Below are 18,190 nucleotides of genomic sequence, written 5' to 3' on the forward strand. Positions count from 1 at the left end.
CCCTCTGCTAATCTGTTGGAGACCCCTGGGCAAGGTCGAGAACCCACTTCAGCCCTCCGATCAGGGTAACGTGAGGTCATGGAAAGCAGGTGACTGATGTAATATGGAAGCAATCAGGAATAATTCTGTTCACGGTTTCGTATTTCGTTGTGTTGGACAGAAGATCCCTTTGGATACAATGGTCAGGACAATCGTCCAGTATGGGCACTGCTCGGGCAGAACGAAACTGCAACCTACTGTTTGTACAACTGCAAAGAAAGTTGTGGCAATGCATCTAAACACTTTCGAGAAAACAGCGTGAACGAGATTGTGAATTATGAGCAACAATGAATTCATGAATGTCTCGTGGGAGAGAGATAGATGGAGAGTCATAGCTGTCAATGCCTGTAACTGGTAAGACATCACTTGAATGAATGACCGCTCCAGAAGATATCTCACTTCTGATGCAATTCTCTATCTATATAAAAGCCAAGTACGTCCAAGGATGGAGTACTGCTGCCATATCTGGGCAGGAGGTGCTAAAAACAGCCTATCCTGCCTTGACAGAGTACAAAATAGATTTTGTGGCTTAGTAGGGGATGCCCTTTTCTCTTCTCTGCAGGCTCTCTTCCACAGAAGAGACGTTGCGAGCCTGTCTTTGTTTTATCGTTATTTCCATGGCAAGTGCTCATCTGAGCTCCAATCCCTGGTCCCCTCTCGCCAATCTTTCATGATAAACACCCGTCTAGCTGAAACCATTGTCAAATAGTTTCCCCACTCTTTACCTGTGTCAAAACCAAAACGTAGATTCCATGAACAAAGCTTCTATTTTAGAAGTGCACGCCAGTGGAACTCTCTTCCGTCTGCCTGTTTCCCACCTGACTACAACTTGGATATCTTCAAGTCCAACACAAACACATTCTTAATGAACCGTCCCTTTAAGTAAAACACTTTATCAAATCTCCAAGTCTAACGATTGCTGCGATACTATCCCATTGATTACTGTACATGCAATAACCCTTATCCCCGAGTGGCTTCCGGGCCTTGATAAGTGGTGACTTTCATGCAAAAAAAATGAATGGATATATTGTATGTATATATATATATATATATATATATATATATATATATATATATATATATATATATACTAGCTGTACCCGGCCACGCGTTGCTGTGGCTCAGTTTGTTAAAATGGAACACATTCCTCAAGAAAAATTGCATTTTGTTCGTTTATTTACTTTTATTATTTTTTGCAAATTTTTAATCAATAAAAGTTGTTATTTTTTTCCCCAAAAAAAGATTAATTTTTTACCATTGTTAGGTGACAGTTTTTTTTTCAAGAAAACTTGCACTTTTTTTTAAAAAGAAATTTGGCAGTAAACGTTTCTATTTGAAAACGGAACTTTTATTATAAAAAGAACAGATGAATGCTTTACATGAACACTGTAAATAGTTATGTGAATGCAGAGAAAAGTTTGATTCTTTTTTTCAAGAGAATGTACAAATTATTTTTTTTTACAGATGTTCAGAAAATAAACAGAAAAATACTTCCATCATTAATTATGCAGAAAAATAAATAAAATGTTGATTTAGTGTTTCAACATTATGCTTATAAATTACGATAAAACTTGCTGAGTATGCGCTGTTTTACGGTTGTTGTAAAAATGGAACGGAAACTTAAATTTCGCTCCGTTTTAATCTTTCTTCATTTTTTAATTGTGCCCCCCAAACGAATATAATCAAAGCAGTAACATTCAACAATTGTACTTTATGTATATAAAACACAAAATATTAAAAAAAAAAAAAGAAGTTAATAAATTCTTGCGTGTTTTATTTACTACTGAAAACCATAACATTAGTAAAGGTATTTTTTGTTTAAACAAAATAGAACATTTTCACTAAGAGTTAAGTAAAAATAATTAATTCATTATATTCTGCGATCATTATTTGATAAATACTGAAATTTTCATTAAAATTGGTTAATTTCCTGATTTTTGGTGAATTTTTAAGTAAAAGCAGGGGTCAAAATGTTTATACACTTTGAGCGTCGGCATTCATTTTGTGTGTAGCTACCATTTTTCGATGAATATTTGATAGGAAAGCGACCACGTGTGGTTAATTTAAATCAAATTTCAATCACATGGTTACATTATCAATAATGATGTGATTAAACCCATTGAAAATTTACCGATATTGTAATATCCTTTTAGTGATGCAGTGTTGGCAACTGAGATTTAAAAAAAAAACGCGAGATCAGGAGAAAGAAATGTCCAGAAAATCGCTAGATTTTTAACTTTTATCATCTGAAATTTTTAAAAATCGCTAATTCACCCCCCCCCCCAAAAAAAACTCCATATTTTAACTTCCTACGATAAAAAAATTATAAATATAGTATATTCAATATATAAAATGTTCCGTGTTTTCTCACTATGTTTCTGGAATTATATTGAAACGGTTAGCTCCCCAGAAGGCTTACATATTTTATTAGCTAGTTTTACCTGTTTTTTTCAGAGAGGGTATTTATTTATTTATTTTTTTGCAAGAAACAAATCATAAACTCAAACTTTTTATAATAAAAATTAAATTGAAATATACTGCAAATTAAACATCACAATAATGGTGCAACATATTTTGAAATTAGAAAAATAAAAAACAAAAAAAACTTTGTTTTAGCATGTTAAAAGTATTTAGGTTGGTAGATAATTAAATTCTACTGTATTGGTATAAGTTTTTTTGTGTTTTTTTCTGTTGTTTCTTGCTTTTTACAATTTTCGACTAAATACTTCTAAATTAAGCGGGGTTGCTTAGATCGTATTTTAAACTAAACTTCGGAGGTTGGAATGCCCCCCCACCTAAAATGTACTTGGAAAAATCGATTTTATAGGGAGATTTAAGAATGGTTAGCCGAAAAAAGGTGAAAAACAAAACAAATAATCAATAAATAATTGTTACCAAAGGCAATAAATGCTACTTTTTTTTACTTACTTGTTACCAAAGGCAATAAATGCTACTTTTTTTTACTTACATGAATGAGTTTATTTTATGTTTTAAAGTATTTTCAAGCGCTTTTCTTTATTTTTTAATCTAAAATTGCTGGTGTGTGGTGCGAAATATCTCCAGATTTTCTAGAAATCCCCGGTAGATTGCAAACGAAATCTCCACATCTAGCAGGAAAACCGCTACATTGGAAACACTGGTCACGTGACAGGAAGCGGTAATAAATAATTGTCCCTAAATAAAAATGGCCTATCGGTACAAAGAAAACCACCTATTTATCATAGAAAAATTAAGTATAATGTTATGATTAAAAAGAAATATATAAAAACACACATGGATATAGTAAACATTATACCAAAACGTGGAAGTCATCCGTCCAATGGTTTTTAGACTATTAACGTGTGAACGTGTCTATGTGTCTGTCTGTGTGTCTGTATACATTTTCCTTCGCAATAACTCTGTTCATTTTCAGTCTACAGACTCGAAATTTGATATACAGGGTACTGAGATTTGAGAAAATCGATGCGATTGGTTTTCGGTCAGAAATTTCGCTGTTAAGGGGTCAAAGTTCAACGATTTGACATTTAAGAACTCTATCAAACTCCTCTGACAATTTTGGGTCTAAACACTTGAAATTTTAGATATATGTTCCTTAGACATGGATCTAACTTAATAACTTGATTTGAGCCCAAAAATATAAATTTTAAGGGGTCATAATAGGGGTCAAATTTTAAAAAATTGACCGCTTTTTTTTTTTTTTTGCTCAACATACACCTCCAAACACCCGGGCAACGCCGGGCCGAAATGCTAGTATATATATATATATATATATATATATATATATATATATATATATATATATATATATATATATATATGTACCAGCAGACATTGCCCGATCAAAAAATATGCTTAAATATATTTTGATTAATGCAGATTTATTTTATTGTTTTATTTTATTGTTTTATTTTATTGTTTTATTTATTGTTTTATTTTATTGTATCCAATAAAAAGTTAAAAAAACAAAACAAAACAAAAAACAATGACTCGTGCGCCACCACCGAAAATCGAAACCAAAATGTTTAACTTACGATTTACTTTTTCCTTTGACATTAATGCCTGAGCCATTAATATATGTTTGCTACAAGGCTAAAAATTAAAACATGAACCAATAGCTATTACGTACACATCGACCATCACCTGGCATTTCTTAATTTTCACACTTTTGCACCGATTTTCCCTGGCTATGTAAAGTTTCATATGGATTCGAATACCCTATATATTTAGTTTCATGTCTGTAGACCAAAATCTGACAAAGGAGTTTCGTAGGCAATTTATATATATATATATATATATATATATATATATATATATATATACAGGGTGGCCAAAAAGTCCCAGGACACTATACATGTATTTTTAATAAAACACAGTATTTTTTAATGAAACATACAGAAAACATATATATTCAACAAAAAAAGAGAACTTTATTAGAAACAAAGCAGAAAACAACTAGAGTAATTTAGTGGTCTAGGGGATCAGTATGTTGGCCCTCGTTGTTCTTGCACAATTCCATTCGCCTCCAGGTTCTTTGTGCCATTTTTTTTTTTTTTTTTTTTTTTTTTTTTTTAGAGAATTCCTTGATACGCTAGCAAAAGCTGCAATAATCGCATGCTTTAGCTGATCAATGGTTTCGTATCTAATACCAGAAACTTGACCTTTAATTAAACCCCATAATGAGTTGTCTGGAGTGGTCAAGTCGGGGCTTCGTGGTGGCCAAGCAAAAGAATTTGATCCGCGCCCAATCCATCGATCAGGAAACTCTGCATTTAGCAGTGCTCTCACAAGAAGTGCATAATGTGCGGGTGCACCATCTTGCTGTAGCCATATACGATCCTTAATACCAAGTTCTATTAACTTGGGAATGAACCAGTTTCTAATCATGTTGGCATATGATTCCTGGTTGACATTGCCATCAAAGAAATAAGGACCAATCAAATGTTCAGATGTCAATGCAGCCCAAATCATGACAACTTCTTCTTTGTAAAAGGAGTTTTCTTTAGCCCAGAAATATATGTTTCGACTTTTAGAACTTTTATAAATGGCGCATTCATCGCTGAATATTATCTTTCTGTGATTTCTTGGACCATCAGGAAAACGTTTTAAAAATTTCTCACAGAATTCTTTTCTTCGATCCATATCTTCATCTGACAACTGATTTACCGACATGGGCTTATAAGCTTTGACATCCAAGTCCTTTTTCATATGATCCATCATGGTAGCCCTTGGTATTCCAAGTTCAGCAGAACGTTTTCTGGTGGATTTCTTGGGATACTGTTGCAGTGATTCTTGAACACCAGCACACGTTTCCTTTCGTGTTTCAGGCCTGCCACTTCTTGCCTGATCCAGAACGCTACCTGTTTCAAAAACTTTCTTCTCCCACAGATACAGATTACTTCTTGATGGCGCGGGCTTTCCAAATCTTTCTGTGAAAGCACTTTGAACATCTTCCATAGTCATGTCATTCCTGATGCGGTCGTGAACCCAAACAGCAGCAATTAAGCGCTCCTCAACAGTAAATACACTGATGTCAGTCATAACCTGAAAAAATAAATGAAATAAATTGTTTTAACAACATTAGAATATTAAAATCAATCATATTTAACAGCATTAAAATATTAAAAATAGAGTGTCCTGGGACTTTTCGGCCACCCTGTATATATATATATATATATATATATATATATATATATATATATATATATATATATATATATATATACAGGGTGTCCACAAAGTCTGGCTACATTATGTAGCCAGACTTTGTGGAAGCATCCTGTACATTACGTAGCCAGACTTTGTGGGCACCCTGTATATATATATATATATATATATATATATATATATATATATAATATATATATATATACACATACATGTGTGTGTGTGTGTGTGTATACAGGGTGCCCACAAAGTCTGGCTACATAATCTACAGGATGCTTCCACAAAGTCTGGCTACATAATGTAGCCAGATGCAAATATTATGCAAGTATAAATATGTAAAAATTGTGGAAAAACGATTGAAATACAGCAATGTGCTCACTCATTATTTCATTTAAAGATCTTGGAGACTGTTCGTGTTCGGTTGAGAAGGCCTTCCCTCTATTAACAGAATGAATACCTCTTAGGTTTGATCGTGATTAGTCTCTACGATCTTCGAATAATATAACGTTGCTGTATTTCAATCGTTTTCCACCATGTTTTTTTCCATACATAACGTAACGCAACATTATTTTATTTTCGATTCTTATTTGTGTTTTTTCTCTCTCAAATCCCTCGATACAGCTTTGATAAAGCAAGGGCGAAACCGGTCAGCTGACTCCCCCATTAAAAATTTTTTTTTCTTCACCCCATTAACTTTATTTGAAACTGTAATTTATTATAGTCATAAATTGCAGTTTCACTTAATGCCATAACCAGCAATTTCTAGCATTGCTACAAATATAATTTGCTGATTTCTTTATGTCCCCTGATGAGAAGAATAGTAAGAATAGCATTCTTTGAAACTCCACGGAATAAGGACTTTGTAAATTGTTTTTGGAGTATTCGGTCGAACAATAATTTTGATTGTAAACTTCAATACACAGTTTTAATTTCTTTTCCCTTATATATATATATATATAGTAATTTATAAAATATATATGGCGATTAAGCTACACTGAATATTCTGCGTTTCATCCAACTATAGGATTCGTCAGGCTTATGCGCGAATTTTGTGGTTGCCTCTTTCTTTTATATATGTTGAGGATTTCTAGTTGGCCAATCAGCTTTCTAGTATCCACCGCGCCCCTTCCTATCAGCCAATGGGCATGCATTTTATCAAGCAAAGGATCTGTTTTAGAACTAGGTTAGTGATTTTAGGTAGACGTTCTCCTTTTTTTTTTTTTATACATATAAATATACCTATGTGTACACACATATACATGCACACATATATACATATATATATGTATATATGTATATATACATATATGTGTGTGATCGTTTATGTATATTCATGTTTATTTAATTTATTTATTTGTTTGTTTTCTATTGTTATTGTTAGTTTTAAAGCTATTTTGTATCGCTATCCTAGAGTAAGTTTTATTTTGTGAACACAGTTGTTTGCTATTTCCCGCTTACAGTTTAATAGATTTTGAGGTTCTTTAAAGTACAGGATAGAAAATTTTTCATGGAGGCATAATTTACATGGGTCATCTAAATGTCTGCATGTGGTAGCTTGTCTCATTATTTTCCATTCGACTACCGGTGAATGTCCGCTTTCTTTGAGTTCCCAGTATTTATTCGTTAATGTTGTTTTTATACAGTGTTTTTTATTTTTGAATGTGCTTTTGTGGTCATAGTATAGGGTTTTGAAATCTAAGGAAGTTATGCCTATGTAACATTTCTTGTTATTCGGGTTTTCTTTCGCAAATATTGTTGCTTGATAAACTATGCTTTTTGTTAGACATTTATTTTGTACTGGGCATATATATATATATATATATATATATATATATATACTGAATTTTAAAATAGTTCAATCATGACGCACAAGCAACCGGAAATAAACATATGATTACCATGAACTTTCGTTCATGCAGAAGACAATCATCACACACACACACATAGGTTTACAAGAAGTTCTAGTGGGTTTTAATTTTTAAATTCAGATGAACATATCTCGGTTGAAACAAAAATTTATTGATTGAAGTAAGCACTATAACAATCAACACCCGTTTGTCAACACAAAACAATTTATGCCAGTAACCTAAAAAACAATTTGCTTCTGCTAGTGATGAAGTTGCTGAAGGCGTTTTTGATATTGCTTAGGTTTTTGGTGCATTTCTTATACAGAAAGTTGTCGAGATACTTGAAAAAGTGGTAGTCGGTAGGTGAGAGGCCTGGAGAATATGGCGAATGAGGCAGAGTTTCATAGCTCAATTCGTTCAACTTATGCAGGATTGGTTTAGTGATGTACGGTCGAACATTGTCGTAGAATTGTGATTTTTCTGTTGACTAATGCTGTGTGTTATTGTCAAAATTTCTGATGCATCTCATTCATTTTTACTTAGTGATCATTTTTGTTATTTTTCCATTTTCAACCTTGTGTCACATCCTCTTGTGGTTGGAGAAAGGTAAATACCAAATTATCACGACCTAACGCGAGACTACAGACTGTCTTACTAACAGTCGAAAAAATGCCATCCCTTTTTTGTATTCACTTTCTTGTACGAAATATCCTTTCTTACCTAAACCTCAAGCCTTTTTATGACCCTTTCCTAGGACCACGACAACTGGCAACAAGGTATTCGAACTAACAACGTGACATTCAAATAACCTCAACAAGATCAACCTTGCGACGAAGTATTCGAACGAGCAAAGTACTTTTCTTAAAACACAAACAACAAATAATTCAGAGAGTTGGTACCGTAGAACTGGATAACTAAATGTTTTAAGCACCAGGAAGCAACTCTGAAAGTTGAACTGAACTCTACAACGTTTTTGCTAGTAACCTCTAAAAACGAAAAAAAAAAGAAGATAGTAAAATTATTCAACGAGTAAAAAACCCCAAAAAACTGTTGCTTCACGAGGGAAGAGAGTACACACACACACACACACACACACACACACACTGCAGCACAGTCCCAAACATCTTCCTCAACATGACCTGACACGTTCCTGAACAACTCCATCAATTCAAGTTCGAATTGGTGTAGTTGTTCAGGATCGTGTCAGGTTGTGTTGAGGAAATTTTTTGGGACTGTGGTGCAACGTGTGATTTCTTTTTTTCATGTTGACATGACACGATCTCGAACAACTTCGTGATTTGACAGAACACGATCCCAAACCAATCCATCGATTCGAACCCAAACCTCCGACATGACACAATCTCAAACGCAATGACTCAACATGACACGTTATCAGAACAACCTTGGCAGTTACTCGCCAAATGACTGTTATTGGCTGGGATGAATTAAAAAAGTGACTTCTCAGTTTTCGTTTTTTTTTTTTTTTGCTTTGTGTTTTTCTCAAAAGGAAAATAAAATATTGTGATGAAGAGAACTTAATTTTAACTTTTTTCTGTCATGAAAAAAAAAAAAACGTGAACTTTAATTGATGAAGGTGTGATTTTTTGTGATTTTTTGTGATTTTTTTCGTTCGATCTCAAGATCTACTTTGTGTTGATCGTTAAGAAAAAAATTACATGGGAAATTCGTAAATTATTTTTCTTACACATTCAAAGCCATATTTATATTTTCCGCTTCTTAAAAGAGAAAAATTAACAAACTTGAACTAATAAATACCAAGCTACAAAAATTAACATAGCATTCTCACAAAAACACAGTTTGGATGAGTATTGACAATTTTATTTATGCCCCAGACGAAGACCGGACATTCTCCTCATATTTTAAAAGGTATGGAGGTATGTATAACACTAATTGTGCCACTTGAGCGTGCTGTAAAAATTGTAATCCACAGAACACAACAAATTTGTGGATTACATTTTAATGAAAAAAAAAAAAAATGTGTGACTCAACTTTTTCTGAAACTAAATAAAACTATTTATCCTGAAAACGTTGTTATTTCATAGAGGGTAAAAATGACTGAATTTAACCAAGACAGATGATGAAGACTAATATTTGCATCAATAGTTAACAAACATTGCTACGTTTTGTAACTAGCTGGATTAAGTGGCTGATATTTGTACACGGGTTGGTATTTACAAAAGACTGAAAGTCAATGCAGATTTTTAACTAAATTAGGAAGTGAACCAACACTTGACACTATAAAAGTTGGCAGAAGACTGCCAACGAGTGATTAGTGTTAAAAAGGATTCAGAGAACATTGTAGAATCCGGTGTTATGTACATAAGAATGATACATAAAAAGTCAAAACCCTACTCTCCAGAGAAAATAAAAAGAAAGGACATCATCTCCTACACAAAGAAAAGATAATTCACTAAAAATTAAAGTCCATGTTATCAATGCAGAGCTCTGCATTGGGGTAAAGACTGCACATACCGCATACAAATTTGCTTTACTTGTAACAGAATTGGATATAAAATCTCCCTTTGTAGAGCAAAGGACAACATTAAAAGTTGGATATGACACAGTAGAATAAAATGTACTGGTAAAAAAAGTAAATAAAAACATTAGACTTGGGATCAGATGTCTAAATCATTAATTTGCATGCATGAAAAATATTAAATAAACCTACCATTCTAAAGTTTTGCAAAACAGCCAAAATGGTAACTGGGCTGAAAGTAAATTTTGAAGATAAATTAATCATTAATGTTACGACAGAGAAATTAAAAGTGTTTGTGTCAAAAAAATACCGGATTTTTTTTGCACAGATTGGAATCAACAATTCAATCTGTGGGATTTAAGGAAAATGCCAAGACTAAATTAAAATTACTAAAAAACTAAATTAAAAGAAAGTTTCCCTTAAGTTTTTTCAGCCAGATAATACACAACTATATTAAAAAAAAGAAATTTACTGTTCACCTCGTTGGAGAAAATTAAGGAGAAATTTCAGACTTGCAATCCTATCAAAAGTGGAATTCAGTCAAACAGGCAGCCCCTACTAACTATCTCAAAAAAAGAAGTAAAAAAAAAATCCACGTTTGTGTTGACTTCTCCACTTGTTTTAACTCAGTATTAAAAGACTACTATTACCCACTTCCTAGCCCTGAAGAACTTTTCACTAAGCTAAAGTCGATCTGAATGACGCCTTCAAATTCAAGTCAAGGAAAATAGCTTGAAGTTGCTGTGTATGAACACCCATAATCAAATTCGAAAAGTTAGTTTTTGAAATTAAGGTAGCACCCACCATTTTTCAAGAAATTATGGATATTATATTGGGCAGCCTTCATTTTGCAATCACATACCGGAATGATATTATCATAATAAGTGAGACCACAGAACAACATCAAGAACATATCCACAAGGTAGTCTCTCGAATACAGGATTATAGTTTTAAAATAAAAGAAGGAAAGTTTCTCCAGGGATGAAATAAAAAACTAGATATCATAGTCGCTAGTGATATGAACTCATAGCAAAATAGCAACTGGTATCTTACATAAAATGCCAGACAAAAGTAAAAAAAGAACCTATTGCACATGCTTCAAGATCTCTGCTCCCGAGAAAGAAACTCTTGCTACTATCTTTACAGTTAAAAGTTTTGCCAATAGTAACATGGACGATTTTGTATACTGCAGACTGATTATAAATCTCTGTTGACTAGTTTGGGTCCGAAAAATTAGCTACCCGTCTACACAGTGAATAGACCATTGAGTAGGGGCACTATTTTGTGAATTAGAATTACAATTTTGAGTTAGAGTACCTCTCCTTCAAGCAGATTGGACATGTAGACAACTTTCAATGTTGGTTTAAAGACAGAGTGAATTGCTTTCTTACATACCAATAGTAAAATTAATTGCTTTCTTACATATCGATAGTAAAATTAATTGCTTTCTTACATACCGATAGTAAAATTAATTGCTTTCTTACATACCGATAGTAAAATTAATTGCTTTCTTACATACCGATAGTAAAATTAATTGCTTTCTTACATACCGATAGTAAAATTAATTGCTTTCTTACATACCGATAGTAAAATTAATTGCTTTCTTACATACCGATAGTAAAATTAATTGCTTTCTTACATACCGATAGTAAAATTAATTGCTTTCTTACATACCGATAGTAAAATTAATTGCTTTCTTACATACCGATAGTAAAATTAATTGCTTTCTTACTTTCCGATAGTAAAATTAATTGCTTTCTTACATTCCGATAGTAAAATTAATTGCTTTCTTACATACCGATAGTAAAATTAATTGCTTTCTTACATACCGATAGTAAAATTAATTGCTTTCTTACATACCGATAGTAAAATTAATTGCTTTCTTACATACCGATAGTAAAATTAATTGCTTTCTTACATACCGATAGTAAAATTAATTGCTTTCTTACATACCGATAGTAAAATTAATTGCTTTCTTACATACGGATAGTAAAATTAATTGCTTTCTTACATACCGATAGTAAAATTAATTGCTCCCTTACATTCCGATAGTAAAATTAATTGCTTTCTTACATACCGATAGTAAAATTAATTGCTTTCTTACATACCGATAGTAAAATTAATTGCTTTCTTACATTTCGATAGTAAAATTAATTGCTTTCTTACATTCCGATAGTAAAATTAATTGCTTTCTTACATACCGATAGTAAAATTAATTGCTTTCTTACATACCGATAGTAAAATTAATTGCTTTCTTACATATCGATAGTAAAATTAATTGCTTTCTTACATACCGATAGTAAAATTAATTGCTTTCTTACATACCGATAGTAAAATTAATTGCTTTCTTACATACCGATAGTAAAATTAATTGCTTTCTTACATACGGATAGTAAAATTAATTGCTTTCTTACATACCGATAGTAAAATTAATTGCTCCCTTACATTCCGATAGTAAAATTAAAGCCATGATGTGCAATACTATCAGAGACTTTCCTGTCACATTGCATGAAATTAAACATGAAGCACAAAAAGACAAATTAATGCCACAAAACAGAAAATCACAAATAAAAACCAGCAAACACAGGTCAGTTTTTATGTGTGATGACGTTCTATTATACAGTGAGAAGGTTGTCATACCAAAAACATTCGAAAAAAGGATATAGGTCACCCAGAAATAAACAGAATGAAGAACCTCACGCATAATTGCGTATCCGTTGGTCAGCATTAACTCTAATCGGGTTTAACTGGCTTCCTCCAAAGGAGGAAGTTTTATGGGAGTATGAAAGTCACAAGCGGTCCCCAGTTGCATGTATATCCCTATTAGGGAAGATGACAACGTTAGGTTTTTGCAACTCTTGCAGACGTCCTCCTCCATACAGCGTCTGGAATTTTCAAACTGGTCACCCATTTTAGTAGTAACCAGGCTCAACATTGCTTAACTTTGGTGATCTGACGGGAACCAGTGTGTTGATGTGATTATGCCGTACATGGTTACATATACTGGCCAAAGATGGATAAAAATGCCAAAAACATTGTTGACTCGTACAAGAGTTGTGCTTTGACAATAAAGACAACCTAATCACGTTTAAGCCATGGTCTAGAACAAATCAACCCTGGTCTAAAATTCATACAGATTTTGCAGGGCCACTAGAGAATTGGTATTACCTAATTGTAGCGGACAACTACACAAAATGGCCAGAAGTGTTCAGACGTAAGAGACCCACTACAGGAGTAGTTATTAATTTCTTCCATGAATTATTTGTCCAGTTTGAAGTTGTACTCAGGTTTCAGAAATTGAATTTTTTATTATCACTTTTAATGACAATTTAATGATTTTATCATTACTTTTAATGACAATTTAATGATTTTATTATCACTTACTGACAATTTAATGATTTTATCATCACTTTTAATGACAATTTAATGACTTTATCATCACTTTTAATGACAATTTAATGACTTTATCATCACTTTTAATGACAATTTAATGATTTTATCATTACTTTTAATCACAATTTAATGATTTTAACATTACTTTTAATGACAATTTAATGACTTTATCATCACTTTTAATGACAATGATTTTGACGGGATTCCAGTTGGACACTCACATAGCATTGGGTATCCTGCATAAATATATTTGTGTTTGCAATACACACATGAAGCAAAGTAAAAAGTTGCCGAAAATATAATTCAATAAAACATTGATTGTATGCAAAACTATGAGATAGTGTTCATTAAAACGTATACAAAGTAAGTATAGATGGAATGGTGTATACGTGTGTGTGCGTATGTTTGTATGTATACATACATATGTGAATACGCAAACATAAAGTGTCCATTGAGAATGTCCGAGTATTGTGCACGTATGCGTGTAAGTAGAGAAAAGTTCTTACATACAAAGTGAGTGTATTTGTGTGTGTGTATGTATTTGTGTGTGTATGTGTTTGTGTGTGCATGTAAGCACATGTTGATAGCAACCGTCAATCGAAATAGTAGGAGACGGTTTGGCTGAGGTTATCTGTAACAGGTCATGAGAAAGAAAAAAGTTAGTTTGTACATCCCTTTTTATAAGACAGATCAGGCGCCCCAGGCATTATGACAAGGGGAGATAAATCGAGTTTCGCACCACATAATAGTATGAGTGTATAATTGTCTTGAGAAGGGAGTTAATGCTAAAACTACTCCCCCTTTGAGTTTTTACCGTTGCGTGAAAATATTACTTTCCTATTAGATCTTGTATTTTGTTTGTTTATTTCGTTCTGGTGTGGTATATTCACATGGAATATTGAATTCCTCATCGTGTCATGTGTCTATTGATTTAATTGTAATGTTTTTTCCACTAGTCTGTCAATGCAAAAAATACCATTTTTGCGATAGTAAAAAATGTTTCCGTCTTTTCGACTTTGTAAGGACCTTAGTAATGTGGCTGTAACGATTTTTTAACAGCATCGTCGCAGACAAATACATATTCACTATCAAAAATGTTTTCGGTAGGTGTCTCAATGCTTCTTGTGTAGCAGTGAAACCTAGTTTTCACATTCTTGTTTTTTAAGTCCTGTACAAAAGTAGTTGTAGAGTGTACATCGTCTTTGTTGTTGAAATATTATCCAGGCAAAAATAATGTTGCCCCAAAAACTACTTCGGCTAATTGGAATATACCCGTTGATAGGGGAACTGTATGTTAATTTGTATTTTTCATAAACTTCCACTTTCAGTTGGTGTGCAACTTAAGCCCTGTTTGATAACATTTCTAACTAATAATATGTCAAAGGAAAATTATTAAACTAGTTGGTTATGTTCGGTCTCATTGTGAAAGACGCTTTTAAATGTTTATGAAAAAATGTACTCACATTTTAACTGCCACCAACATGCAGCATTTTTTGTGTTGCAGATTTAATTAATCACAGCATGGCAGGAAATCAATGTAGTTTGGAAGATAAGTTTCTTCTGAAAGGTTATTATGGAAGACCAAACACATAACTAAATTGCAAAGACAATTCAATTTGAACATTTGCAAACATGATTCTTCATTTACATCTGTCTTCTGCATCCGAAGCTATTTAATTTCACTCTATGTTAATAAAGGTTTTATCGTCATTTGAAGCGTGAGTACATTTTTTTGAGCCACTCTGTATAGTCCAATTGATGAGATTCTCTGAGTAACCATTCCTTCCTGCGATCCAAACAGAAAGAGAAAGATCTGATCAGCTTATTCAAGACGTATCACTTACGCCACTTACTTTCTGTGACACAATATCTTGCTGCATAGAAATTTGAAGTTTCTAATTTGAAAATGAGAGATTTTTCCACTTTTTTCTAACTTTAACCCTATGTGAACATTTTACACATCTCGATATTCTTACACTTTACTCCGGGATCATTTTATAACATAGCACATATGAGTGCGCGTGTGAGAAAATCAGCAGCAGCCGTAGGATAGCTGGCAAGCGAAAATATTAGCAGCAGCAGTTGTCGTAGAACATATGCAAATTAAGCCTGTGTGTATGTGCTAGCATCAAGGGAAGGAGGAGAAAAAAAGTAGAAAAAAGGACAATACTTGATCAAGAGAGTTGGAAAGTGTATACCAAAGAAGATGGACATTTGAACACAAGGGCGAGGGCTGGCGTGAGGTGGCGGGGAGAGAGACTTTTAAAAAAGCACATTATATGGCAAAGCATTGTAAAACGTGTGCAAAAACTTTTAAACGATAATGTTGTTAAGTGTTATTGTTGGACGAAACCCGAATAAATGCATTTCATTTGGTTTTTTAAAAAAAATGCTAAATCGGATTTTTATTTCGCTTTTTTTTGTTTGTTCTGTTTGCAACGAAGTCTCAGACAACGTGTAGGTCCGAGTGGTTGAAATGTAATGAGACGACCATGTTAGAATTTTTATCCACACTACACCATAGTAAGCAGACATTTGGCTAACAAAATAAATGATAAAGTTTACAATGGAATAATTTTTGGGTACTTCTTTACTATTAGTCCTGATTGAAAAATCGTATTTCGAGTAAAAGCACTTTGATGTAGGTATTTTGTTTTAATTGTTATTTCACCCCAAACAAGGCATAAAGCCACTTGGATGTAAGGGGCTACTATTTGGGACATAATTTGTAGGCACACTATATAGGGCCTTGAGCAACAAGATATCTATTCACATTACACTCGTACTTCTGCATGTCAGTACAGTCAGGGATCTGGGTGGTAATTCCAAAATCTAGAAGTTTCAGGAAAAAAACCTATTGAGTAGAAGGCTTTACTGCATCTAGGGATCTCTACTGTAGGGTGGGATTTTGCTTCTTGATTACTTATGTATCATGCTGAAGTAAGTATCCTCACCAAAAATTAGAAAAAGTGATCAAGCAGAAGATTAATTACAAGTAAAAATCAATTTTATCGTAAATTGCAGTTTCATCATAATTCATTTTTTTCTGCCTTAATGAAAAACTGAATTATCTCCCCTGCTTCACAGTAACTTCCGGTACTTTCTCTGTGTGAGTTTGTTCTCTATGGACTCCGAAACGGCTGGACTGATTTTTTATTTTTTTTTAATTTCACACAGATGTATTTTGCGTGTCTGGTAGCGTTCTTAGATAGGTTTTGTATCAGAATGCGCCCAATAAGTATCGATAATCCAAAAAAATCTTATTAAAGAAGGAACAGTTCGATTTGGAACAAAGCCGAACATTACAAGTGCATTTGAGAAGTGTTATCACCACACAAGTAGAAGGGCCCAGCATATAAAATCAACAGTAGGTTCTTTGATAAGAAAGGGGGCACATTCAAAATCAATATTTCTGTTTAGGGCTGCTGTTTTAATTGAACCATGATAGCAAATCACGAAAATACAATAAGACCAGGATTTATTTTTAATAAAACGTTTTATGTTATCTTCTATTTAATCACTTTTTCTGATTTGTAGTTATTTTACTTAGATCAGCATGATTTAGAGTGATTAGTCTTTAAAAAAAAAATCAACATTTATATATACTTGCAGTGAGACCCGACGTTGCCCGGGATTAAATAAAGATTAACGAATGTTCCACACCATATTTTTTTTATTGTCATTGAAATCAAATCAAATTGATCATTTTTCAAATCAAATTGATTGATTACTTGCTGTAGTGGGGAACCTACTGAAGTGCACATGGAGGAAACTTCACGTCTCCCTGCAGTGACTTAGTTCACAATACATTGCAATCTACATTGCACTGTAGAGAACCTATTGTTAATTTTATAAAATAATTTCTATATATATAATGGCTGGAATTAAAGTTGAAAATTCAAAAGTCAAGTATCATAGTTCAATTGTGCTCTAAACAGAAACATTGATTTCAAATGAGTCCCCGTCTTATCAAAGAACCTACTGTTGATTTTATATGCTGGGCCCTTCTACTTGTGTGGTGATAACACTTCTCAAATGCACTTGTAATATTAGGCTTTGTTAAGGTGTTAACTTTGTTCCAAATCGAACTGTGCCTTCTTTAATTGGATTTTTTGGATTATCAATGCTTATTGGAGGCATTCGGATACAAAACCTATGTAAGAACACTACTAGACACGTAATGTACATCTGTATGTAATTAAAAAAAAATAAGTCTAGCTGTTTCGGAGTCCATAGGGAACAAACTCACACACACAAAGTGTGTTTCATATATAAATAGAGATAAGGCTGCTTCTTTATTATCAGTCACAATTGAAATTCATATTTCAACTAAAATACTTTGATGCTGAAATAATTACAAAATTATCTTCACCCAAAAAATCAGAAAAAAATGTAAACGGTATCTTTACGATTATTGTTTCCACTTCACTTCCTGTTGCCCCCACCCTCCCCAACGTTGAAAATGGAAACTGCAGCACTAACCCTAGGCAGAAGGAAGTTCCACAGGAGTATGAAATTCACAAGTGGTCCCCAGTCGCATGCATATCCCTTTTAGGAGAGATGACAACGTTAGGTTTTTGCAACTCTTGCAGGGAACTGTCGACGTCCTCTTACATACATAATCTGATATTCCCAAATTGGTTACCCTATCTTATCATCATCATAGCCTTGAGCCTCTGGAGAGGCACACGTCATTCACAACAGCGCACTAGCATCCACAGACCTTAGCGATTTACTCCAGCTTCCCCCA

The 18,190-nt window shown here is 33.2% G+C and overlaps 1 protein-coding gene across 1 annotated transcript; it reads right to left on the minus strand.

Moving 5' to 3' along the window:
- Nucleotides 1-4,402: 4,402 nt before the first annotated feature.
- LOC145260213 (uncharacterized) lies at nucleotides 4,403-10,394 on the minus strand. Its single transcript, XM_080118037.1, has 2 exons — nucleotides 10,240-10,394; nucleotides 4,403-5,580 (listed from the first exon to the last, which is right to left on the minus strand). Exons 1-2 carry the CDS (start codon nucleotides 10,309-10,311, stop codon nucleotides 4,510-4,512), a joined length of 1,143 nt encoding a protein of 380 aa, XP_079974163.1. The 5' UTR covers nucleotides 10,312-10,394; the 3' UTR covers nucleotides 4,403-4,509.
- Between the last annotated feature and the right edge of the window lie 7,796 nt (nucleotides 10,395-18,190).

Source organism: Euprymna scolopes, chromosome 36 (genome assembly GCF_053919585.1).
Source record: "Euprymna scolopes isolate OS-2025 chromosome 36, ASM5391958v1, whole genome shotgun sequence".
Lineage (NCBI taxonomy): Eukaryota > Metazoa > Mollusca > Cephalopoda > Sepiida > Sepiolidae > Euprymna > Euprymna scolopes.

Bases quoted from the DNA above. Each gene is read 5' to 3' on its own strand.
- LOC145260213 (XM_080118037.1), bottom strand. From the start codon at position 10,311: ATGATTAATTTATCTTCAAAATTTACTTTCAGCCCAGTTACCATTTTG. The intron at 5,581-10,239 runs GTAGGTTTATTT...TTATTTTTTCAG, and splicing joins TTTTGCAAAACTTTAGAATG to GTTATGACTGACATCAGTGT.